This window comes from Montipora foliosa, chromosome 4, assembly GCF_036669935.1.
Source record: "Montipora foliosa isolate CH-2021 chromosome 4, ASM3666993v2, whole genome shotgun sequence".
Lineage (NCBI taxonomy): Eukaryota > Metazoa > Cnidaria > Anthozoa > Scleractinia > Acroporidae > Montipora > Montipora foliosa.
Genome location: NC_090872.1, coordinates 25,950,010 through 25,976,559, shown reverse-complemented (window position 1 = coordinate 25,976,559; position 26,550 = coordinate 25,950,010). Strand labels below are relative to the sequence as shown.

At 39.0% G+C, this 26,550-nt stretch overlaps 2 protein-coding genes across 3 annotated transcripts; both read right to left on the bottom strand.

The window, feature by feature from the left end:
- Window positions 1–44: 44 nt before the first annotated feature.
- On the bottom strand, window positions 45–15,050 carry LOC138000450 (paired mesoderm homeobox protein 2-like). 2 transcript variants are annotated; one of them, XM_068846877.1, is made up of 4 exons: window positions 14,799–15,050; window positions 13,321–13,508; window positions 11,876–12,004; window positions 1,054–1,493 (listed from the first exon to the last, which is right to left on the bottom strand). In XM_068846877.1, exons 1-4 carry the CDS (start codon window positions 14,935–14,937, stop codon window positions 1,362–1,364), a joined length of 588 nt encoding a protein of 195 aa, XP_068702978.1. In that variant the 5' UTR covers window positions 14,938–15,050; the 3' UTR covers window positions 1,054–1,361. The 2 variants fall into 2 exon arrangements, with proteins under 2 accessions (XP_068702977.1, XP_068702978.1); XM_068846876.1 differs by lacking the exons at window positions 11,876–12,004; window positions 13,321–13,508; window positions 14,799–15,050 and adding exons at window positions 45–707; window positions 5,392–5,536 and having other exon boundaries at window positions 1,312–1,493.
- Window positions 15,051–16,924: 1,874 nt separating this feature from the next.
- Window positions 16,925–21,089, bottom strand: LOC137999136 (homeobox protein OTX1-like). The gene is made up of 3 exons (XM_068844980.1): window positions 20,644–21,089; window positions 18,328–18,509; window positions 16,925–18,046 (listed from the first exon to the last, which is right to left on the bottom strand). Exons 1-3 carry the CDS (start codon window positions 20,831–20,833, stop codon window positions 17,780–17,782), a joined length of 639 nt encoding a protein of 212 aa, XP_068701081.1. The 5' UTR covers window positions 20,834–21,089; the 3' UTR covers window positions 16,925–17,779.
- Window positions 21,090–26,550: the final 5,461 nt, after the last annotated feature.

Here is a 26,550-nt window from a genome sequence, read left to right as displayed (position 1 = left end):
TGTTGAAAGCCGTTGTTAGAAGCAATTGTTGAAATTAAACCGCAACTGATTTCAATGGTTCATGGGACTGTTTTGAGAGTCATTTGCCTTATCCGCATGCTACTATTGGTTTAAGTGTTTTTTGTTTTGTGTTTGTACTAATAACAGAGTATTTTAAATTAAAGGAGTCAAATTGCTGGCTTAGCTTAAAACGGTCCGCATCCTCTGCCGTCTGTCCACTGATAACCATAATCTTGACAGCTTGCTTTAAGTCGCCATTGGTCAACACTGGAACATGTTGGTTTCCACACTCTGTGAGAAGCTCTTTTTTTTCGATCAAAGCACTCTACGTCATTACTGAGAGAGTAACTGAAAGTGGGCGTTTCGAGTATTGGAAGCGTGGCTGAGTTTTGGTCCCATGTAGGGGAACAGTACCGTGGAGAATCGAAGGCAACGACTGGATGGGACCCTTGAGAATTTGTTCTTAAATTTTCGATGCCTTCCGCTGGTCTTTGTTGTGATGTAACCGCTCTTGTGTCAATTGCAAAGCCACTTTCGCTTGTGAAGTGTACAGATGGCGTAACCGCAAGTGGACATTGTAGTGGAGCGTCACCGAAGGCAAAATCGGTGTTAGTTTCATAAAGAGGTTTGCCATTCTCGTAAGGCATAACGTGTTCTGACCCTTTCTCTTGCTTCCTATACTTGGCTCTTCTGTTTTTGAACCAGACCTAGAAGTTAAATGTTTAACTGTTATGAAACAATTTTGAGGTACATTTTGCCTGAACGAGGAAAACCTTATTACAGAGAATCAATGCCTCGGGCCAATAGGAATTAAAACGTTTCTTATACTTAGGGTAGGTTTCTCGCAGTCAGTGCATTATTCTTGACCCTAATAGAATCTGTGTCTGTACTAAACTAGGATGAATTTAATTCGACGAAGAACCGCATTATGTAAGCAGCCTTCTTGCAAAATAGCAAACTGATTTCTTGCGCTATACGCCTACTAACACCGCCAGGCAAAATGCTACGGGGTCAACAAATGTGGTTTTTTTCACCTCATTTGTTATACTTTTATGGTGGTGTGAATACATTTTATCGCGGCTCCTAAGTGTAACTAACGAATAATAAGAGAAAAATAGACTTTTTGTTAGGTTTTTCAATACTAAATATATCGAAGAGTTGTACTCATGACGCAATTACTCTACTGTAGCCTTTTACGGATGTTCCTATGTACCGTTGCGTGTGGGAGGGGGCGAATCTTTTTTTTTTTTTTGCGTTTGTGGCGGATTTCGTAAAGAACAAACAGGGTAGGGGAGATAAACAATTAGTTACTTGAATTCTTGATTCAGGAAGATTTGTCAATGTTGCAAGTTGCTCCCTCATTACAATATCCGGGTAATGCGTCTTAAAGAAAGTGCTCTCCAGTAGCCGCAGTTGTTGAAGGGTAAAAGCTGTACGGGATCGACGTTTTTTCGCTTTCCTTGGCCGGGAGCCTTGAACCTCCAAGATAATATCTGCAACAAGAACGCCATAGATTCTCGTGTTAACCTTTTTTCAAACAGACACGCTTAGTTTGACGTAAGAGAACCAACCCGGCCATGCACAGGCGTACAGTTTTGTTCGTCATTATATGCAACTAAAACCTGAGAAGGAGGCAGTGCGGAGATCTGACCACTCGTTGAATTTGTTCCTGGTAGTTCTGGTTCAACTTCTTCAAGTTGGCCGCACTTGTAAATAACCAACTGGTTTGCCTCCGGTCAGTTGGGATTCTTAACAGTTGTTGTTGTTGTGTTCTGTCGTTTCGTTTATTGTGCTTCATTGGCCCTGAAAAGCCCCTATGCATATGGGGGAGTGGTCAATTAAGTGTGTATTTTATTGTATTGTATTGTATTGTATTGTATTGTATTGTAGAACGTACCAATATACATACTTGTAGTTGTTACGTATGCAAGTTTCTGCTAGAAAAACGTAGCAAATAGGAGTGGCTATATCCGTCTCTCATTTCTTTCCACATACTGTTTTCAAGGCAAACTACACGATGTAGTGGTCTTTCCATTGTTGTGTATCATGGTTGTGTGGGTAAACGATCAGATATATTAGCTACATCAAACTACTCTGAGATCCCAAGATAACGAACGTTGTATGGTAACCATGCAAAGGAGTAGCTTGTATGGCGTGTCTGTGAAGTGGACGGGGAGATGCGGAGAGATTTCATATGAGAAAAACGGCGAGGGACTGCTCTCACCTTCTCACTCCTCATTCCCATCTTACGTCTACCATGCCGAATTTGTTTCGGCTTGTTTGAAAACCCTCTGGTTATCATCTTCGTTGTTCTCAAATGCAATGTTTATTTGACACAGCACCCTCTAAATACACTGTTAATGTCTATTTAAAAGAAAAACTATATTGTACGAAAACAATTGTCATTAATAAGTTGTCTCAAATGTTGTCACATTTCGTATCTCAAAATCCTCTATTTCCTCTCTGTTATCTTATTATTGAGCTTTTCAGCCATTTTTTAATATTTTCTTGAGCCACCTTGTATTTATCTTAATCTTAGTGGGTGTATCATTGTGGGTATCTATGAATTGTTGGAAGCCATTAATTAAAGAATTTCTGTACTGCCCTAGATTATACAGTGTCACGTTTAGTCGTCCGTGGCTCATAAATACATTTAGAATATAGTGGTAACGTACCAAACAGTCCAGATTGTGTAGGTGGACCTGTTGTCGTTTTATATTACAGAAGTAAACTGTTAATTCCTCGTAAGCCACACGTTTTGCTGACACTTTAATTTGTGAATGGTTAATAACAGTTTGTGTGCCCATCCATAACAAGGCCTGGGCCCTTTCTATTTGATGAAGCAGTCATTTTCGCTTTTGCTCAGTTGAATGAGATGCGTGTTTCACCTGCATTACACGTCGCGGGTCAGATCATTTAAGGACGTTCGCGTCAATTGTTTCTGCGCATCCTTACTGCGCACGCAAATGCACACGCCACGTCAAACACGAGCGCGCGCGCTAAGTAATAAAAAGAGAAATGGTAGGGCAAAAGGCCATTGCTATAGCTTTGCCTGGATTTAACGGTCTTGGACGTTCGTTGACCCCAATCTTTCTTTCCAGAAACGGATTTTATTTACAATTATCTCCACGTTGTCCAAAAATGAACAAAAAATCAATGTGGGAAGTTAAAGAAATTGCAAGATTTCTGCTCACGGGGCATCAAATCCTGCCATCTTGCGGCTGCAAGGCGCGTGAAACTGTGGTCGCTGAATGCGAACTTGATCTTTAAGGAACCTCACCAGCTGACTAAATTCACTTAATAAGTCCACTTAAACAATATTTGGCAGAGAAGATTTCACTTCAAAGATTTAATTGCAATGTATTTGGGTTTACAGACACTGGCCTTATTCGCTAACGAAGCCCCATTTTGTCACATTTTGGGTGTTTTTCCGGGCATGTTCTCTCCAAAACGAAGTCGGTGACCCCCCATTTTTTTTACATTTCTGACATAACGAACTCATCATCTTACAGTGGTAAAAGTTTCAGAAAAAAATCAATGTTGAAAAATTTTCGCGCGAACGTCCTTAAGTGAAAGTCACTGACCTTTTCAACATAGTTATCACGTCGATGTTTACGCGAATTCACAAAGAGAATTATCATAGCGGAAGCTCCAGCAATATTTTGTTACCAAATGTTTGGTGGCCTTCTTGTATTTTTAAGCCATGAAGAGGCCATTCAATCTATAGAGCTCTCTATGGTCCGATTTGTTTCTTCTCAGTAGCTTACTAGCTATTAGCAGGTTCTTTTATAGACTTTTCTTATACAAGGAACCATTTTACACTTGAAAAGGGTTCAACTGAGATTGGCCAAATTTTTTTAGGCCATCCTATGATGAATATACCCAGGTGAAATCAGTTAAAAACGTGTCATTTCGTTCATTTTTCAAATAAGTAGCAAAAGATAGAGATAAAATAAATGTAAAATAGAAAAATTAAAGTATGTAGCAAGCAAAGATCACTTCAATCCAAACAATAATCATGCTCCTTGATAGCTTCTCTGATCACATGAAGAATGTATTTGATGTAGACGAATTCAATACACTTAACGAAACGGATATTGTTTCACACTATCATTGATCTTGTGTGAAATAATTCCTTGCCTGTATCTTCTGAATACTGAAAACGTCAATAATCACACAAGTTCAGATTTGTACTGCAGATGCCGCCATCTGTACTTTGCCGACTAACTTATAGAGGGCGCTTATAGCGCTTGTCTAGTGTACCACTGTACGTACTCATGGACGCCGGCCATCTCAAGAGAAGAATCGCTATTTTGCCATTTCCCAAGGAAGTACCGCTTTCATAATGCCGATAAAGAGATAACCCCACGTAGTGTCTCCGTATCATTAGTTCTAGCCACAAAATTGCTTTATTCGACGTCTACTGATCAGAGAAAATGATAAAGGCCGGGGTTTTTTTTTCTCTTTCGCCACCGTTACATGCGGGAATATGGAGTATGAAATACAAGTGGGAGGCTAAAGAAAATTGTTTCCGTTTTGCAATTGGGGAAGATCTCCCCACGTATCGTCAGTTGCCATCTTAGCAGCTTTCCATAAAACCTGAACGCTTTTATCCCAGTCATTTTTTAATCAAAGAACTTTCGGAGCCAGTATAATACTGTTCTGGGAGATTTTCGTTATTGCAAAGCGGGGTTGCTTGACGACAAAGACTATTTCAATAATCCCTATAAAAACTGCACTAGAGTGAAGTAGCTATCCCGAGAGACGCAAGCAAAGATTTAGCATTAATGCCTTAGCAATGTAACAGTTAAGTCAGTGACAGCGAATGATCTTAATTGGCTCGATTCGAACCGAAAGAAATGGAATTATGGATGCCGAGGGAAGGAAATCCGCTTCAAATGTTTCGAGTGCAACAAAGATGCGACTCTTTCTTGGTATTTCCCTAGGCTGCCATATTTATATTGCACTCCTTCTCCTTTAACTTTTCTCATGGTTCTCGACTTTTTCCCTGTGGTTTTTGGCGCTACTTAGCGTTCTACCGCGCTGTACATCACAGTTGTCCCTGAAGGAGAATCATACGTCTTCGAACACCGCCTGTAAAACTGAGTCATCACAAAGCTGTATTCTTTTAGGCGTGGAAACTAACGTACTATTATACCCCAGTATGCACTCAAGTAACATTTCAAATGAGAACGTATGGCGATATTCAATATTCAAAACCAATGGAGTTAAGAATATTAGTTTGGCTTAAGATCATAACGCGTTTCACAGCTGGAAATTTTCATGGTATCGTTATCAGGAAGACATCTTCGTACAAAAAGACGGAATGTTCAAAATTGTTCCTTTAAAGAACAAAAGCTCAATTAAAATGCAACGGCGAATTGCACATACCTGCTAAGCGCTCCGCTAACGTAAGAGCGCGAGGTCCAGCGGTTGAAACCTGACTTGTATTTGAAGAAGATGGATTGTGTCTTAATATGTTGTTTATTGAAAAGGACGACGCAAAATCCATAACTGTCTTTCTGGTGTTGATGAACAAGCTTTTTGCGGCCAAGAAAGGTACTGCAACACTGAGAATGAGACAATTATTCAATTCAAATACTAGTAGTTGTGAGTTGATACAGGGAAACGTCTGGAAATGGCTGAACGTCGGAAAATCGCCGAATATCACTGTTGGTGTAACTGCGAATTCCTAGGGTGTTAATGGCCAAATCGCTGCTGGACGTAAAATCCCCAGCTTCCGGAATATATGAACGGTGGGCTGGACTAAATTAGCAAAACCACACCCTACAGGACTTGACAAAGATGAAATTGTAACGGTTATAGTAGTTTAGTACGTACAAAAAAGCAATGCTGCGAAAAGCAGTTATTATTACACAAAATGCATTAGTTTTCTGGATAATTGATTGAAATAGTTCTTTTTGAATTTAAGCTTTGCATGGTCATTCATTCAATTGAAATATAACCAAATGCTGTTTCAAGCATAACAAACGCTAATTAAAAAGCAGAAACGACTGTAAAAGCTACCTGTCATCATTGTCAAAAACCTTTTTATAACTTTTTTAATTGCGCATTTGGAACATTATTTTAATATGGAATTTGCGCTGTATAAATTATCCTTATTACTATTATTATTATAATTATTAAAGCTTTTTTTTGTTTTCAGTTTAGTTCAAAAAGCTACGTAGGGCTTCCTCTTATTGTATAAGTACAATGATGATTTAAGGCAGTACATGAGGTGAAACTTGCTTTATGAAATTCTATTATTTTGTATCAATTGTAAAATTCTTATTTACTTGGTCCTGTAACGGCGAAAGCGCTCATCACCTGTGTGAGGCGTTGATAGTGTCTGTACGTCTTTAGTCCGTTTATAGTCTGTTTTTAGTAGTCCAGTCCAATCTCTCTTCCTACGAATTACCTCACGACTTGTACTCGTACTCACTCTTATCGTAAACGCAACTGTAAAAGCTTAATAGAGATCCCATTTACTGTTTCATCGTACTTCGTCCGTGTACAATGTAAGTAGAAAGAGCACTGTTAATGCGATTATCTATTATAATGAACACACTTCACATAAAGTAAAGCACATATTGAATACATATATTCCATTAGAAAGGCGCCATGAAGAATTCGCAAATTAATGTATCGTTTTTGCTGACAGGTTTACTTTAACAAGACATTAGCCTTGAAGTTACTTGACGATATTTAACTTTCGTCTACCCCCGAATAATGACCCCCTGAGTTTGAAATGGTCTAATGAGTATTTTTACGGCTACAGGTAAATTGCGAAAAGTAACAACCATTTGCTTTTGACTCTTCACTTGATATAAAAAGTACTAGACTACAGGAAGTGATAGGTTTCGCTGTCTTATTTCCCTCATAGCCAACTTCAAACTGTGAGGCAAATTTCTGGAATTCATTACCCATTATTCGCCATAACTAACATTCACGCGACGTTACCTTGCCTTAAAATCTCTCGGCGAACTTGTTTTGACTTTTCTCACAGACTTTTCTCAAGAGACGTAGCTGTCTTTTTTTTATTGTTGATCAAAGTCAGTCTTCAATAGCCCATCACTGTTTGTTTTCTAGAAATACAGATAAGCGCAACTTGTCGCTTTGATGGATAGTAATTTAATTAGCGCGGGCATTGCCCCACATGAAGATAGTTGTTGTGTTAGGTACCAGTTGGCACGTTTATTGAATAGATTTAGTTATTAACAGTTTCCAAGGGCAAGTGTATGTTTTCCTTTTAAATATAAAATTTGTCCACTTCCGTTCTCCCAACATTTGGCTTATGTGACATACGCTAATACCTCAAAGGAACTGATTAAAGTACTCTTATGTAAGTTCTAATTATATTTGTTTCCGGTTTTCTTCACCGAACGACCGCTAGTTCCTCTCACTGCAGGTATCCCCAGAATTGTACATAGCTTGAAAGAAAACAAACGTTTGACGTGAGACTATTACTGGCATTAAGAGCTTATACTATAATCCCTCTTAATTAATACAAACAATCACTTTGCCGCTGCTTCAATCATTGTTTTGATTTTTGAACATAGGTTTTCGCTGGACATCCATCATTTAAGCTAAGCTATTGGTATGCCTTCCATGGGACGTAGGCTAGAAAGTGATGAAGACGAGTCCTTAAAGAACATCCCTTACAGAGTTTTCCTCCCCTTCTCTCAAAGACCTCCTGCATAGACTGTAATTACTACAATTAAAGGGCTTTGCAGAAAACGTAAATATAGGGCGAAGTACTATTGATTAACCATAAGGCTTACACTTTCCAGCTTAAAACAAAAACATTAGAACGTGTATGAACGCCAGCAAACATCTAATGGAAAGTAATCATTCACACCATTTCGTTAAAGTGGTTACATTATGAGTTACTCATTTGCGGAGTAACGTTTTTTAGAAAAATGCCAGGCAGGAAGTAGTGAAAAAAAAAAGGATTACTAAAATATTTTTTTTGAAGGTTGGAGCTCACAGAAACAATTTTTTTCAGTTTAACACTATTCGCCTTTGTCACACGGCGGCCATATTGTCCCGGGAGACCAAAAAAGCTTTGTTTTACCACGCCAAGCCTCACCCTCATGGTTTCCACTGCGAGGCTTGGCGTGGTAAAACAAAGCTTTTTTGGTCTCCCGGACAATATGGCCGCCGTGTGACAAGGGCGAATTCCTTCGGCTCTTTGGTCTCATATTCGTTGGTTAACCCATCATTTGCCTCCTGGGAGTGAGACGTAACTATGTCTACACTCTATTTTTTTTTTATATATATATAAGAATGTTGTTTTTCTTGCACAGGCTGAATATTCTTATTTTTCTGCCGATTTTAGGCTGAAAATATTCTTGTATTATTCTTAAATTATAGCTTATGACATTTCCGTTTTAGAATTTATTGGGGTATCAATTTCAAGTGTTTGGTATCTAGATCTGTTTTCGCTAGGTTTTGTTATTTAAAAAAGAAAGAATTTGTCATAATACTTTTTTGCCGTTTAGTCAGCCATGTCTTTTATTCCGGAGTCATTTCGCTTGAGAGCACCAACTTCCTAAGTGAAAATACCAGAAAATTTTAAACTCCCTTAAATCTTACATGGCTGTTTTCATTGTATTCCCGGAGTTTCCAAGTTAAACTAGTGCAAATCGTCCTAGTCAAAACACAGCCAAAATCACTTTAATTCGTTGCGTTCACAAGAGCCTTCCGATATTCGTTTAGTGGCAAAACCATTTTAATTTTTTGAAAAATGTCAACATATATCAAAGAACTTCCCATGTGCAGGTTTAACTTAGCGCCTCAATGTTGTTAAAATCGGCTTGATCATTAAATGTGTTAATCTGATTTTCTCCTTTGCCCCAAGGACGGCCAGTGTCAAAAAGAAACTGTTTTTCTGCCCCATGGGTGAAAACACGTTTGTTTTTTTCCTGCTGTTGTCTATGGTCGTCATTTTGTCGTCCTCCATTTTTTAATAGGTAGAAATTTTCCCATATACTTGGCAATTGAGATAAGCTACTAGTAAATATTCTCTGCCTTTTTAAAGTTAGTATTCTGCTTATAGTCATGGGGCGTATCTTCAGTCTTCAGAAGGTCAAACACGTACGCATAGCCGTTGATTCAAGGATTTCCGGAAATGGAAACCCATTGAGATTAAATGCAGCTCACCGCCAAAGTCTTTTAAGAACGAGAGCAGCCCTCCTAAATTATTCAAATGGTGGGGGCAGATAAAGCTTGAGTTGTCGAGTTGAGCATGTGACGTTACATTGGTCATAAACCAGGAGCCCATTTAAAAATCTACCTCTGGCGGTATCTTGTATCTAGTGCTAATGGCTTGCTTTTCCAGATCCGATCCCCCCTGGTGGGGAGGGATAACGCTGACAGTTTAAGGAATGTAAGTGTCTTGATACCGCTTTCCTATTCAATGAAGCATTTAAGGTAAGATGATGCTAATAATCTCCCAGGGACGTACACATTTTCCGGAGTTCCGTTTTCGGACATGCCACGTAGCGTCTCCCGCAAATAGAACGTCATTTCGAATTGGATCTCACTTAATACGTGCCGAATCGTGTCTTATGCAATAACTTGTTTTGGTAACACTAAACACTTTTGGTAACACTTCCTAGAGACACAGGTTGAACTATGGTTCATATCACCCAGGTAGATTGAATGTGCACGCGTGTATAAGGGACCGTTCATTTTTTATGAGAAAGGGGGGGCTGGTGGGATTTCGGGAGGGGCCACTAAAAAAAAATTGGTTTGAAAGGGGGGGCCAGCCGAAAAAAAAAAATGAAGGAAAAGGGGGGGTTGGACGAAAAAGTTAGATTAAAAATAGGATTTTACAAATTGAGGAAAAAATTGACCTCTTTTATTTATAACAAATATACTAAAACATTTCCAGGGTATTCAAGAAAACTTCTCAACCACTTTTTATATATTTTATAATAACAGTGAACGTACCATAACAACAGTCTTGAATAGTAACAACTTTCTTTTCATTCATAAAAATGTTGTTGTCAAGCGCATATTAAACAAAGACTAATAATTTGAGTCCTGTAATTGGAACTGACCTCGTTACCAAGGCTTTTTCTGAGAAATTTAATGGGAGGGGCATGAAACTACTACAAGGTGTCCAATTCATCATTTTCGACGTTCTCTTTGAGAGAACGAGAGAAGCAGTGAGGGAGAGGAAACTGATGATGACTGCAAAAGTGATGCCCCTGATTCTGAAGACGACTCAAATGATGTCGTTCTTGCTTTTATCGCCTCAGATGAGGAATACGCAGACGAGCGGCCAGCTACAACACGCTCAGGACGAGCTGTAACAAGAAGAGCAGAAATTGACTTTTCATTCTTTTGAGTGATTTGTTAAAAGCAGCTTTCTAGCTTTCAGGTTTCTTTCAATAAATTATGTGAAATGTAACAAAACGAAATTTTAATGCTGCAGTAACTTTTAACACCATATGTATTTTTTATTCAAGGGGGGGGGGGTCCTTCCAAAAAATTACTCTGATGAGGAAGGGGGGGGGGGAGAGGGGCAGGAGAAAAAAAATCGGAATTTGGGGGGGGGGGGGTTATACAATTTTCCAATTACACTCCCCCAAATTCCACCACCCCCCCCCCCCCCCTACCCCATAAAAAATGAACGGTTCCTATTATCTATCAATCCAGGCCAGGAGTCTAAAGCAAGTTCCGATCAACTAAAACTGACGAGTGGTCTAGAATTTGCACAAGTTTGCAACTATACGTTGAAGCCAACTTTTCCTCCCTTCGGAAGGAAGCGAACTGCGCGGACTTGAAATCAACTTGTGCTGCACCCCGGCGGAAGGCTTGGAAATAGAGGTTCAGACTCGTTAGCTTTTTAAGAGGTACGGGTTACTTACTTCAACTGACCGATTTGTGGAAATAGAAACTACAGTAATACGTATGCATGTAGCAAGCGTTTCCCTGGGATTTCACAGAAGAAAAAGACCAAAGTACGGGCTTTTCGTTGTTTTGACCATGCAAAAAAATGGGACGTTCCCCAGAGCGGTGTGCGCGCAAGTGTGAAAGAGTGAAAAGGGCGTTCTTCGGAATGTGAAACCCACTTCTGCTTGTTCATTGAGTTTGTTGGGGGTCCAAAACAAGGACCTCAGCGCTGCAGACCGTACTAAACCTGTGTTAGATTACCTCTGCGACACAGGTTAATACTATGTAAGTGGACGTTTATTTATAGACGTAAATTGCAGCTAGAACACTTCAAAAACAATTCAAGATCTCCTAAAATGAAGATTCTTTGGGTTTTAAATCCAAACGGTGTTCAAGACTTTTCTACAAAAATTAAAAATATTGAGACAAACAAAAATGGGAAAAAAGGTGTTTCTCTCTTTCAAACCAAAGGCTGTTACATAATTCGTCTGCGACGAACTTGGGCAGAATTTTTTTTCTGCATCTGATTTTCGTCTAGTAATAAAGACGGGCAAGGGACGCATTAAGCGGCTGAACGAACTTTCCAGATTAGCGCGTCAGGGAAGACGAACTAAAGTGAATAATTCGTCCAGACGCATTATGGGTTATTATGCGTCTTTTAACCGTCTTTATACTAGACGGATTTAACAGACGATGAAAATTTGTTTTCCTAAGTACGTCCAGACGGATTATGCGTCTCTAGTATAAATCGGCCGATGACTTTTTTTAAATTAGACATCAGCAAATAAAATTGACCGCTCCTCCCATTTTACGTCGATGATAGGTAGACATTTCCTTGGTTATACAAATTCCATGGACACTATCCTTCCAGATCCCGTGGCGGCAACAACTTAGAAATTGAAGAATGAGGGAGTAGCTGTTCCCTTGATATTTGCTGTTCAATCATGACAGGGATGAAAGCGGGATGTCTTACCGTGGCTAACACTGTTGGATAGCAAAACATGTTGGCTTGTTTACTAGGAATTTTGGAATGCCCATCCCTTTTTCCTTTGAACGAAATATTATTCTTTTTCTTCTTGGCTCTCCTGTTCTTAAACCAGATCTGCAAAGCAGTGTATAAAAGCGTCTTAGCAGTTTCAAAGTTTATAAACGTAACTCTGGATATTTCAGTTGCCATTATCAAGATTTCCAGTTTTCCAGTCTTCAATCCATTACATTTTTCGTTAATGTTCCGAGATAGAAACTGACAAAAGTTGTAATCATTTACGTCTTGCTCGTTGTCTGTCTCATACGAAAAGTGTGGTAGTTTTATCTTATTATGCATCTATCAATGTTAAGCCCGAGGGGGGGAGGAACCCCGGGCATATGTGGGGCATTTGACTTTTCAGAAGAATTTTTGGTCAAAGTCCCCACCGTGGGGCCCCAAAATGTGGTCCAATCAGATCAAATATCCCTACCTTGATTCTCTGACGAAAAGCGAGTCGATATTATCAACAATCCCCACAAAGTAAGGTGTTCCATCAATTTTTATTGAAGTTGAGAAGTTAGAAGTAGTGTTTTGGTGTAAATGTAAAAACAAGTGCTTACCTTTATGAAAAACAGCCGTCTTTCAGGGCTTTAGCCGCACTACTTCAATTCCAAGATGGCCGGCTCACAGACGAGCACATGGGACGATGTGACTTGGTCCAATTCCTCCGCGCAAAAAAAGCAAATATCCCCACCCTGGGACCCAGAATTTTAGTCAAATTCCCGAGGGTGGGAAAGGCAATAAAGTTCAAATGCCCTACATATGCCCGGGGGCCCCCCCCCCCCCCCCCCCCTCCCTCGGGCTCAACATTGATAGATGCATTAATTCCGCCTGTACTTGCTTTGGTTGGCTGATTTAGCAATAGCAATAAATGACACATTTGATGGCTAACTTATATGCAAGCTTTGTGAAGAATTTAAAAAAAACGGCAATGACAATCTGCAGATAATGTGACTATCTCTCTTCGATGGATCGATCGCGACTGTATAAAAGAAAAGGCATGAAAACCAGACTCACATTTATAGGGCCGTTTATAGGAGAAAAATAATCCGCGGCTTATATAAACCGCAGATTATGTAAGACGCGAACTGGGCCATTTATACGAATGCGGCTTACATTAGACGCGAAATGATCGAATAAAAGGTTTGCGGCTAAGTTCGCCGCCCACTGGTCCAATCTTTTTCTTTGCGCGGTTCATCAGTTGCTCGCGCTCGGATGGATGGAGTAAGCCGTAAACTTCGATTTTGTACCATTTAAAAGGAGTGTTCGCGGCTTACACTGGCCGCGGCTTATTTTCTCTCGTATAAACGGCCCTATTGTTACTTAAAGAGTCTGTGATATAGCTCCTGTTAAGATGTCGATTGATTCTAAATGCTCGAGTCTGACTGCACCTGCACAGTTGAATGTGGTAGTTGGGTCCATATGGTCAGCTGTTCACGCAGTACAACGTCAGGGTAGTGAGTGTGCGAAAACACGTACTCCAATGTCTTCATTTGAGATTGAGTGAAGGAGGTACGCGTTCGGCGACTCTTTTGATTAAGGCCACGTTCGGGACTGCCCCTAGCTTCCATTATCACGGCTGGAAGACGAGAGGATTTGAAAAAGGACATGTAAATACCAAACAGGGACAATAAATATATTTTTAGCAGTTTCATTACTAGATCAAACAAAAGGTCATAACAGACCCCGAATTTAACCTCAACTGAATGAAATAGCAGCATTGTTTTGAAATTTGCAACTTTTTCTCGGATGCTATAATTTGTTTTATAATTATTTCAGTTTTCCCCCAGTTAATATACAAGACTGGGGATGACATAAAAAGCTCCGATTTAAAGAGCGGTGCATGACCGAGTTCTTCACATACTAATTCCCCTAACTACCAAGGTCAATACAGCAGAAGTTGCCGGTGAACCACAGTACTGATAACCTTCTTCTAAAGAGCTTTGTTGTAGCCGTCAGATAGCGTCCTTGAAATGCTTGGACGGTGACACAAAGCATGCGGATTGGGCGATTTATCGTGGAGATATGTCAATTAATCATAATCTGCCACTGAAACAAAATTCTTCAAGGATTTATTTGCTGAACTGAGAGAGCTTTCCTCAACAAAAGTTCGTCCAACGAAACACTTTGTCACAATGACATAATAAGGAAGCTTAGGAGGAAATTGAAGACCTGTGTAGAGCGCAGATTTAACTGAAGGACTTCGGTTCGAGAAGTGATCGGTGCCTCCTAAATATTGACCAGCTTCCTCAAGATTAAACACTGCGTACGTTGATTATTCCCACTAAAAAAATATACTGCGTGTCCACAGTAAACATTTCTTTCTCATCATTATGATGCTCATGTATTTCTTTGGTTCGTTAAAGGGCTAAAGTTTTCATGCAAGGCGTTTTGTCAATTTGTTATTACTTGAAAATTTCTTTGCGAAACCCTAGAGGATATTCCAAACGGAGCTCTTTTATTAAAGGCATTCAAAGAAGACATTGCAAAGAGGTTTGTTCATCGACGATCTACGACTGTTCAAAAAACGGGCGTTAACATTTTTTGGTGGTCTTAGAAGCTTAAAACCTAGCAAACACCAAGCACTTTGTGAAAATACCGACTTGGAAACTTTGAGAAGACCCCCATTATTGGTCGTTTAAGTTCTTGCTTTCCATATCTGTTTTTTTTAGAAAGCTAATTCTTTTTTCGCAGTGAAGGCAATAGTGGTACATTGATGCCATTAGAGGAATTACATTTTGCTCCTTTATAGAACTAACTGTTTACTCCATCCTTTCCAATTTGCACATGCTGCCGCTTCATTACACCTAACGTTGTTAAAATTCGGTTGTCTTTGAATTATGTGCTAAGCAAAGCCCCAAGAACTCACCTGCCAGTCGTTCAGCAAGGATAAGTGCTTTGCTACAAGTGGGAGATGATTGTTTGGGTTTTGCACTGGCTCCCTTGGTGTCCTTAACTTTCAGAATGTTTGCAACTGAAAATGGATGCGAAGCTGCAGACACTGCCATGAAGATTCCACAAAGCAGCCCTCTCTTTAAACGCTGTGCTCTCACTCTCGCCTCAGAGTTGGCGCGATGTCCTTTATTTGCGAGGATTCTTCCCTTAATCTAATGCCACCACATGCTAAACTACCTATCCTTGCCAACAGAAAATCGAAACCCTTTTTTTTACTGCTAATGTGTCTGTTTTCCTGGCACTGACCCAGTGCAATGGCTCTAATGTAAACATCTTAGCGAAACGTATACAGAGATCAGATGATCACCTCATGTTTTCTTTCCATCGTTTTAACACACGCATCTGATGGGATTACCCACCTTTAAAGTCCTCTAAGTATGCTTTGATGGATCCTTGGCCTACCGTCTGTTTCATAGGAATACCTTTCTCTTGGCAAAAGGTGGGCACGAGAAACATGTCTCTAGTGGACCGCCCAGGAGAATTTCGTGAATATTGCGCTTTTGTTTTCATAAGAGTTCCCCCTTTGGCGAGACAATTTAAAGCTCTCGCACGGGCTTGAAATTATCCATCTTTTCGAAAGATAACATATTTATTCAGTTGTTCGACTGATGCCTTTATGGTGTTTAAAAGGGGCTAAATCACATCATCTCGCACTGATAGCATATTTCCAGCTGTCATCTTCAGAGCTCTAATAGCAAATCATTTCTGCGCCATTTATCGTTCTCGGCGAGCTGTGTTCTTGGTTTTCTAAGTTCTGCCCGTGGAGCTATTGAAATCGTTCTCATGATTGCAAATCGCTCTCAATTAAAGAGCAATTAATCATTTCTGTCAAGACTAACGTGTCTGTGTCATCAATGCAAAGTGTTTTCCTTTTTATATCGAGAGTTTCTGGTAGGTTTGTAATCAAGGCGAGGGCGTTTCAGTGGTTTGAGTGTTAACCGTGATTTGACCATCGTCAAGCTGTTGTAGCAAATGGAACTTCCCCCTGATGGCACAGGCTACCTTTAGGCGTTCCGTGGGGTTCTGTTCTCGGCCCCAACATATTTATCCTTTACATTTCTCCAGTTGGTGATCTTGTTTGGCATCACCATATACCTTATCATAGGTACGCTGATGACACGCAGCTTTATTTGTCATTTCACTTAGTTGATCGTGCAAGTCTTGAGGTAGCTAGGTCTTCAACATAGCAATGTATTGGTTTTCATTGTATCATGGATGCGTCGTAATTTTCCTAAATTGAATGATGATCAAACCGCTGCTGATTTACTCAAAGTATCTTTTCAAAGTATTACACGGAGAGACAAGAGTACAAACGTTGACATACTAAATCGAGCAGATCTGCCAAAAAATGCAGATATCCTAATTGAAAAAGGGCTGAGATGGTTAGGTCATGTTCACAAAATGGTAACCGATAGGTTACCAAGACAGCTGTTGTATTCCCAGCTTTGTGAAGGGTCAAGAAATCGAGGTCGACCAAAACGGAGGTTTAAAGATGTCATGAAAAGAACTATGAAACAGAGAAACAATAATAACACTTGGCAACAAACAGCTGAAGATAGACCGGTCTGGAGAAGGAAAATAAAGCCTCCATAAACAGTCATTAGGGAGCTTACGAAACGACGACGCCGACGGCAACGACGACGCTACAGAACAATTGGTTTAGTGAGCAAAAACAATGGCTCTGCACGCTTTGCACGTGCGTTTTACATTTTGGTACATTTCTTTGCCGTCATCTCCTAAATGACGACGTGAAATAATCAAATTCAAGGTTCTGTGAAGGACGTTAGCACATGACGATGAATTTTCAGTTCTCTCTCTACGCTTCCAACCCATTCATACCAGTTTAATTCCTCGACAGTTACTACACATTTTTAACGCGAAACGACAGGAAATAGTTTCTTAGTGATATGAATAACGCGAACTTATATTTTTAAATGAAGTCCTCGTAGCCATCGTCGTCCTCGTTTCGTAAGCTCCCTATTGTCGTACACGACCGACTGCAGATAATGATGATGATGATGACTCAAAGTATAGCCAAATGCCGCCTAAATTGTGGGTTTATTAACGTTGATATCGTTGTACCATCCAAAACATGCAAGAAATATTGGGTTTGTGTTTGATCATAACCTTGATATGGAGCATCAAACTATTAGTAATTGTATGTGCAAGTAAAACATCGGGAAAGTTAGAAAGTATCTACTTCGTCATACAGTTGAAACTGTGGTTCATGCAGTTGTTTCGTTAAGACTTAACAATGGCAATTGTCAGTTATTTGGTCTTCCTTAGCGCATCATACAGAAACTACATGTAGTATGTCCAGAATAGAGCTGCACGCTTAGTTACTTGCTCTAGGAAGTATAAACACATTAGCCAAGTACTGAAAAACCTCCAGTAAATGCCTAGTGAAGACTGAAGACACTTCTCCTCACCTTAATTAAAGGCTAGAGCAAAACTCATTAAGTGTGAACTTAATTAAAATATAAAATGAAATACTATAGCGTGAGAGCTTTCTGTGTTCAGCTGCTTTATCCTTGAGGAACTATATTCCTCTGAAAGAATCAAGTTAAAGGGGATATTTTGTCTATAATGTAGTCTTTTGACGGACCTTCTTAGTAGACTGCTTGATACATTCACAAAATGTAAAGTTTTAATCTGTAGGATATATTAAACAAGAAAATTAATTAATAATTAATTAATCAATAATTAAGCAATAAAAAAAGAACAATTGTGCGTTCCTGTAATGTTTGGTTCAATAGAGTAAAATCAACTATATGTGAATTTCATCTGATTCTCACAGGCTCACAGCGGTAGCTGAGATTCAGAAATATCTTGAAAGAAGGAAGTATTTTCATCTTTTCAGAATAAACACGATCAAATCCCAATATTCATGTTGACTTATATATGAACGCCATAAGAAGGAGGAATATTGATGTCACCTAGTTGATGATTGCAACCAGTGCAACTGGCTTCTGACAAGCGCCCGCAAAGGTTCATTCCGTACACCGGTCTCTTATCGTTTGAAGACAGGTTATACTGAGGTATTGCTAACGAAGATTGTTCTTGAAAAACTTGGTATGGCGAGTGGTATACCGGAAGTGACGTGCATGAATTGCAACTCGTCTTATTTCGTCGGAACTTTGCTCTTCTATTCTTGAACCAAATCTACAAAAAAACGGAACGATGGCAATGTTTTAAATAACTGGGTAGATTTTCTTAAATAAACCGCAGGAAAACACCCTACCGAGTTTAATTATACAACGGAGGAAAGGATGTATATAGAATTACAAACAATGTCGATGGGTCATGATACTAAGGAAACTGTGGGTTTGCATGCCACTTAAAATAAAGGAATACAAGGGATATAACAAAGTAGACTTCAAAGTAGCTAGATTTCTTTAGCAAATCATGTATTATTAACAGTCAAGCAAAGCATTGCATCAAACCTGTATTTTCGACTCTGGGAGATTTGTAAAGGTTGCCAATTCCTCTCTCAAAGCAACGTCTGGGTAATGAGTCTTCGAAAACGTATTCTCAAGTACTTGTAGCTGACGGCGGTTGAACGAAGTGCGTGTGCGTCGATACTGTGAATTACTGGAACAGCCATAACGGGCTTCCAATATAATATCTGAAACATGACATTGAACGGTTATTAAATATCGTATTTTAGTATTCTGGTCGATGTTGTAAATTTCAAAATTTCCTCGGTTGGTGTTTCAGTGATACTTTGTCCATTTCTGTATACTTCAAATCCTTTAAAACTAATTGTATGTTCCCAGTCAACTGAAGTGTAACAAACAACCAATCGCTTTGGAAAGAACATGTTTGATTTTTAACAAAACACAGATATCTGCCTTCAATAGTTAACTTGAACTGTCCGACGTGTCGTTATCAAAGTCCTCAAATGTTATATCTCTTTTCTTCTTATTACCTTACCGTTTTTGTCTATTTGTCTATTACATTTGCAACAACTTACCAAAGCTCTTTCTCGATACACCAAATGAGTTAATCGTAAGGTTACTAGAATTTACTGAATGGGAGGTTATCCTGAAATCGTTTCTTTGTTGATACATACGCCCTAGCTCCCTCCTTGGTTAACTGTGTTGATGCTGCTGTTGGTTAATGCATTGAGGAATTCCGAATACTTGTCGTTTTTTGCAAAAAAAAAAAAACCTATTATCCTATACGTGGTGTGAAATCGCTAGTATCATCTGCCTCGTTTTGATCTGAAATAGAGGATGACTTGCGTTCGCGTTCTTGTTGATCAAATATGGCGACCTGTTCCTCTCAGACTAAAACGAACCGAAAACTCTGCAAGGTTTTAATTCTCGTCTGTTTGTACGTGGAAACGTCTTAATCGCTGCGGAATAATCTTTATCATTCGTTCAAAAACTCTCTCTTTTAGTCCTGGTACCGGTGGTTCTGTTCTGATAACCGTATACTCCAATTTTAATTTGTGTGACCTTAGTTCAGTTTGTACATGTAGTACGTGTTTAATCGGATTTTTGGAAGGTTTGTACTCGTAGAACTCTCCGACCATAGCATTGATTGAAGTGAATGATGCGCTAGTCCATTTCCTTAGTTATTCATTATTGTCTTCGAGGATTCTGAATGAATAAATTCCAATCATGCGCTGCTATGCTTCCTAACGGTTAAAATTATCAATTTCACACTGAATGAAGCCTTTACGTGCTCTCAACTTCTGTGTTGCGCGCTTCACCTTCATCTTTTGACAATCCCTAAACAGTTCCGTTGTTTTGTCAATTGACGGATTACAATTTAATTTATCTTACTGGGAGGTATAAAATGGTTTATGTTGTGGAGCGCGCAATTGACATTTGATTATACAAGTCAGGAAAAATGCAGCAGCACATCCTTTCGGGTTTCTTTTTCTTTTATCAAAATCTTGCAATCCTGTTTAAAAGATGGTAGTCCTGAAAAGGGATATCTTAGGCTGTGTATTACAAACCAAGAACAAGAACAGCTTTTACTTTTTCTTCTCCATCGATGATCTTACTACTTTGTAACTCTTATTTGAAGCTTTACTAAAAAAACGTCTCTCTCTTTACTAAGTAAATTTCATATTGCGTGTTTCGTTTAGGACGAAAACAATCCGATACTTTGCAGTGGTTCCGTAATTTACCATGCAAGGCAAAATGCATTCAGAAAACAAATTGAATATAGCTGGATCTGAAAGTTTCCCGATGTCTTTGACCAAAATATTTGACTTCACTATTTCAGTTTTAGGCAATGCTCATCGACGTTTACTTCGTTATTCTTCACTAGCGTTCTTTGGAAGGAAGAACTCCTCAACAAAATTAACAGGAGGCAGACCCTGCATTTCGCTAAATAGCAATTACTTTTATTTCCATTGAAATTGTTATGTGAAACGCGTTGTCATTGGTAAGATGTTTCTATTGTGGGTTAAGACTAGAAATTCCTAATGGTATAGAGATATTCCGGGGGTATTTATGGCATAAGCGAAGTAAACGAATGGGCATGGAATGCACCCCTGGAAGAGAAATGAGACCGCGCACTTATTTTATATCCAAGTTGCTCGCTTCGTTTCAAAAACTAGACTTCAGTATCAGTATAATTCCCCTTTGTTTAACAATTTGTTAGTCAGGGGCTACATCTTTCTACAAAGAGCCAAAGGCACTACGTATAGTCCATTGAAGGTTTTTCGGTCTTGTGTAGACATACCATAACAGTTTGTGTCGTTGGCATAAAACAAATCTGAAAATTACTAATACAAGTCAAACCTGCAAGCTTTGCTGCTACAGAGAGAGCTTTTATCTTGGCAGGCGGTTCCTTGGGGCACGATGCGGCTTGCCGTCCGTTCTTGCTGTCAGGCTTCAACAAATTCTCCATCATGAAAGAAGAAGCATTGCATTTCGTGGTTTTTTGTTTTTCCAGCTCTATACTTGGATCGGGAGTGGCTTTTTGGCTCATTCTGTGTTTTTGTTTTGCTTTCGAGCTAAATGCACCTCAAAGAGACTTGGTAGTCAGTTTGACTACGAAATGAATGTGCCACGTACCGATACGAACATCTGGTATCTGCATCTATCTTACACTTGCATGACTTGGTTTAGAATAGAAGTAAGACAGTTTCCATCCGTCCTATTTCCGTCATTTGTCGGTTATTTTCTCCGTCCACACGCTACAGTACCGCAACTGTTTCGAGTGTTAGAATTCCATTTTTCGTTTCAAGCACATCCCTGGATCCGCCTTTCTTTTTATCTGATGTAAATCTGTCACCCAATCTCCTAACCACAAACGGTTTGACCCACACCATTTTCTTGTGAGATTGGCGGATCAATCGCATTTTTCTTCCTATTGCTGACACAATCAATGAAGTTAAGCTCGAGAAATATTGTTCGGATTAATTGATGTTTTTTTGTTGTAATTTACAACAGCACGACTGGACAAATGCGCTTACGGTTGCTCAGTGACAAGTTTACTTTGACTAGTTTTGATCACGAGGCTCTGTTCACAGGGCTTATTGTTTGTGATGCAACTGAGATTCATTGCATGCAAGGTGTGAATCAACTGTTTGAGCTAAATATCAATATACAAGCTTCTTAATTGTCTTTAAGGAGCCTAACGTAATTTTTTGCTGTATTACCTCTTCAGTTTGTCACTGTGATAAATTGGACTTTAGATACCAAACCGTGATTCAACATTTCAGTCTGTCTTTTCAAGAATAAGACCGAAAAGATACGTATTCGTCAACATATGAAGAGGAATCAAGGGCAAAATGTCTTCGCCAATAATCATTCATCCTTGCTTGTAAAAGTAAAGCAACCGAACATTTTCATTTCGGATCTAACTAATACTTCTCTTCACCCTGATGAATGAGTCTTTGACTACTGATGACAATTTAATTTAATTACTGTCAACAATGCGATGCCGTTCGTGATTTAAAAAGTAGCTAGTTGATGCTGATAAGCGTAACTCCATTTGCTTTGTTTAGGTGCCCAATGCAAATGTTACCCAAATTTGTTTGTAGCAAAGATTAGTATCCGTACCGTTGAAATCTAAATATGTGGGGAATGACTTAAAAATGATGAAAGTCAAACTTAACATCTGAAAGTTGTCTCATTCGTTGGAACGCCAAGTAAAATACAAAACACTCTGACTTTGCATGGATCCAGATATTGATCAAAGGCATTTTTTGTCCTCCGATTTCGTTAGTCATTGTTATAACAAACAACCGCCCCGGGTTTCTAAACAGGGTGTGTCAGAAGAGCTGTGACCGCTCTCTTACGTTGAAGCAAAGGGAACTAATTAGGTTGGGCAAAGATAATTTTTCTAGGTTGGAATTCTATGTTGGAATTCTACGTTGCTCTCTTTTTCGAACTATCCTGCATGTAATATCTTTCACATTTTTTCAAACTGCGAAATCGATTCCCCGTTTTTTGATCGTTGGAAAGGAACAAAAGTATCGAAGTGAACAAAATATAATTGTCACTTGCGCTTTATTCACTGCACTTTGATTTAGCAATAGGCCATTTTCGAAATATCAAATATTCAGCTTGATAGTCAGGCAGTGAGGACAAAAACAATAGAAAGACGTTGGAATGAGAGTGAAAAATATTTACATATCATCCACTTTCCTTTGTCTTTGTCCTCATTGCCTCACTATCAAGCTAAATTTTAATATATCGAACATTGCCACATCTGCTCCCAGTGATAAGGAACAGAGGCAAGACCTAGGAATGTTATCTATTGGTCCCTTTTAGGTAAATTTAACACAGCAGTTCCTTCAAGCATGGTATTTGGTATCAATGCCGCCTTGGGAGTGTTGTTTTTGAGAAAAACAAACATTCTAAGGTCAAAGGATTTCCTTTCATTTAATAAGCTCGTAAACTTTTTTTCCTTTTCTGGCTCTTTATTTTTATCTTTGCGACGTTACTAAGCGGCTTCGTTTCATGGCCATTTCATACGTTACCTAGAATTACAACTAAGGGCTCATCCGCAGAAGTGATGAAATTTTTATGCCGCGTTGTGGTCTTGATCTGTTAAACCTGATATTGGCAGGAAAGTGTTTGCTCAATTAGTTATCCTCTGTATCAGCAAATTTAACTGTTGAAGTCAGATAGGTTACACACTAATGAGTAACGTTAATATTGCAAGAAAAAATTATGCACTGTCTAATAAAGATACTAAGGCACCACTTACAGGAGATTAAACAGGAGTTTCTGTTTTGAGTTTATTGCCGAGCAACAATGAACTAGGGGATTTTGTCATTGATGCACAAGTATCGTTTTAATGTGCAAAGGAAATTGCCCACCCATCCAGACCACTCATCATACAAATTTTGATTGATTGTAATTTAATTAGTGGAGGAAATTGCAGGTTATTCGATGTAACTTCGATGGCAATTTGAGCTGTAAAAACTCAACTTGAATGTAAACAAGAGCAATCTCTTATCGGTGTTTAGACACACTATGGTATACGTACTAGTACTAGTTATGTATATGTACAGTGCATTACTCTCACCAACGGGGGAAATCAACGAAGCTAATTGCTGCGGAGCGAGCTAAGCGAACGCGCAGAAACAAAATCATTATATAAGAAACGGAAGAAACATCTATGCAAAGTGTTGATGTTTTAAGGCGTTACTGGCTTTTTACCATAATGCATTGCTCCATGGACAAGCCTCCCTATGAGCAAGAGTCACAAAACTGTATATTGACACTGTTATCGACTTCTCACCGAAGTGACGTTATCTACACAAAAACTTTAACTGCCTTTAAAAGATTTTTACTGCCATTTATGTTTTAACCAGATACATTTTTCAAGTATTTAAACTTAGAAGGCCTATTTGTTAATGATCAATTCTAAATATTTGAGAGCTACGTTAAAGCACCCTTCAAAGCTTCAGTTTGCGTTGTTTTTTACTCCGTAATCTTGACCTCTTCGTCCTTTTATGCACATACAAATCAAAACTTACAGAAGATTTTCATGCACGCAAGAATAAAACAGTAAATAACTAGCCTGCGTAGCAAGCGTTTCCGTGCTCGGTTTTGGCCGCGCGAGAAATGAAACGAGAGGCTTACTCGCGCCATTTTAGGCTGCAGGCTAGTAAATAACTGAAGTCGTCGACACTCATGAAATGCCTTTAGCTACAGAAAATGACAAGAGTCACTACTACCGCCACTCTAGTGGAGTAACATTCCTGCCAGTTTTCAGAACTTACATTCTTTTAAGGTGCATTTCTCTACTTGCTCACACTTAAATCAGTGGCGAAAAGGGAGCTGAGAGTCTCTTCCGTTAATGGTATTAATCGTTTTCCATCACTGTCTACTTGGTTGACGATATTTGGCATTTTTACCTTTGCACTCCAACGTACACAAGTTTTCATGAACCACCCTGTGTTATATCACAAAAGAAACCATCACTGCATGACGTCGTTTGTATTCACTGCATGAGTTTTACTTGACCACAGTCTTATTTAATAATCATACCTTCGTGCACCATCATTGTGATAAATTGGTTTTTTAGCAAAGGGGGCGGTTGTCGGGCCAGGAGCCCCTTTCTCGAAATTCCCGAAAACTTTTCGGGGCCGAAAAGTCATTTGTAAAGCTGCCAACCGCTTGTTCAGGAACGCCGATCTTTTAACATGTTTTCAACGTAACAAAGAGCAAACTGACGGTATAGTTTGACGACTCAAATCCTCTCCGTTCTTGAGATACAGAGGGAATAGTGACTCCCGAAAATGGCCCGTAAAGTTTCGGCACTTTCGAGAAACGGGCCCCAGGGTTTAATTCAGCGACTTCACTCTCTGAACCACCCTGTGTTATATCACTAGAAAACCCTTGCACTGGACTCGTTTGTATTCAGTGAGTCTTCCTCGACCACAGTTTTATGTTCGCAATAATCATATCTTCGTTCACTATGGTTACCAGCAATTCGTGTTTTTGCAAACGGGGGAGGTTGTCGGGCCAGGGTTCAATTCAGCGACTCCACTGTTAACCACGTTCATTGACTTGTTGATTTAGGATTTTGATGGTACGGTATTCGTGCAGCTGGGAAGCCTCTCTGACAAGTCAGAGATCCAAAATGGTGGATATGATAAACTTTTCCTTCGAGAGAGAACTGCAATTCTGGTGATAAAGAAACAAAATGGGAGCCACACCCTATTCGTGTGTGATGTGTGCGTTTATTAATTTTTCCTTCTTTAAGGACGTTCGCGCCAAAATCTTCCTACGGTGAAATTTTCTTCATATCTCGCCCAGAGTTAGGTCATAAAGTATTTACTCCAAAAATGAAAAAGAATTTGGGGGTCACCGACTTTGTTTTGGAGAAAATGGCAGTGGAAAATGCCTTAATTTCGATAAATCGGTCATCATAACGAGATGTAGTCTCATCTGCTCATCCATCGAAAATCATAAAAATGAACTGTTAGAGTGAAGGTTTCCGTGCATAGGTTTTTAGGAGTGGGGTTTTAGATAATTGCATGCCGCTAGGGATGTCGTAAACAGTAGAGTCCATCGTGAAAGGACGTTTTCGTAAGTGCTCCCAGTTGCAACCACTTCCGGAATTCGATGGCACCATGGAAAGAAACTTTTTAAAGGAGATAACTTCTTACAGTGTGCTCTTTTTTCATTTCATCATATTTTGTAGATAGTAAGTAAAGTAACTAATTCATGATTTTAAAAATAATAAATAATAATAATAATATTTTTTTTTTTACAAAAAAACAAAAATATATATGCACATGTTATTGTTATTATTAGTATTAATATAAATAACTTTATTTTTAATTCGAATAAAACTGTTTAAAAATATATCTATAAGTATATAAAACAATCACAAATCTAAGAAACTATTCCCAGTAATAATAAAAATGTATATATAAAAGTTATAGAACCTAGATTTTCGCAAGGCATCTATCTAATTCAAAGTCCGCTTCTTGAACATTACTTCTAATTGTTCTTTTAGCTGTTCTTGACCCTCTAAGACAGAGTAGAGCCGACCTAAGGATGGCAAAGGAGACTTTAGAACGTATCCAAGAGACGGTGGTGGCATAGTTCTCTCCTTCTAGAGCATAGCAACGAAGTTTCAAGCAGGCTTCATCTTCATTTGGTTAGTGTTTTGTATCATATCTCTCCATAATAATAATAATAATAATAATAATAATAATAATAATAATAATAATAATAATAATAATAATAGGGGTCACCGATGATCTAAACGAGTAAAATCGATGTTGCAAAGCTCTTGGAAAATTTTGTTTGCCACGTTTTTACGAGACCTGTCGGGGAAGGACTGGAACCCAAGACAGGATAAATCGTTGAAGGGATGAAAGGCTTTTATTTAAAAAAAAAAAAAACCTTCTAGAGCATAGCAACGAAGTTTCAAGCAGGCTTCATCTTCATTTGGTTAGTGTTTTGTATCATATCTCTCCATTGCCGTCATGCTCATCTTCTAGAGTGTGGTTTTTTGAAATTTAATCGCTTGGTGTTTCCTCGTAGGTCCGCACTGTTTAAGTGGACGACTAAGAAAATACAATTCTGCTCTATTTTCATGAAAGTAAAGCAAAAAAACTTCAAAATTATGCATTCATTTTGAACTAAAGTTCGTAGGGTAATACAAACATTAACAGCCCTATTAAATTTACGCAACGGTTTCGTCATCGAGTTTTCCAAACTTTCGGCCACTAC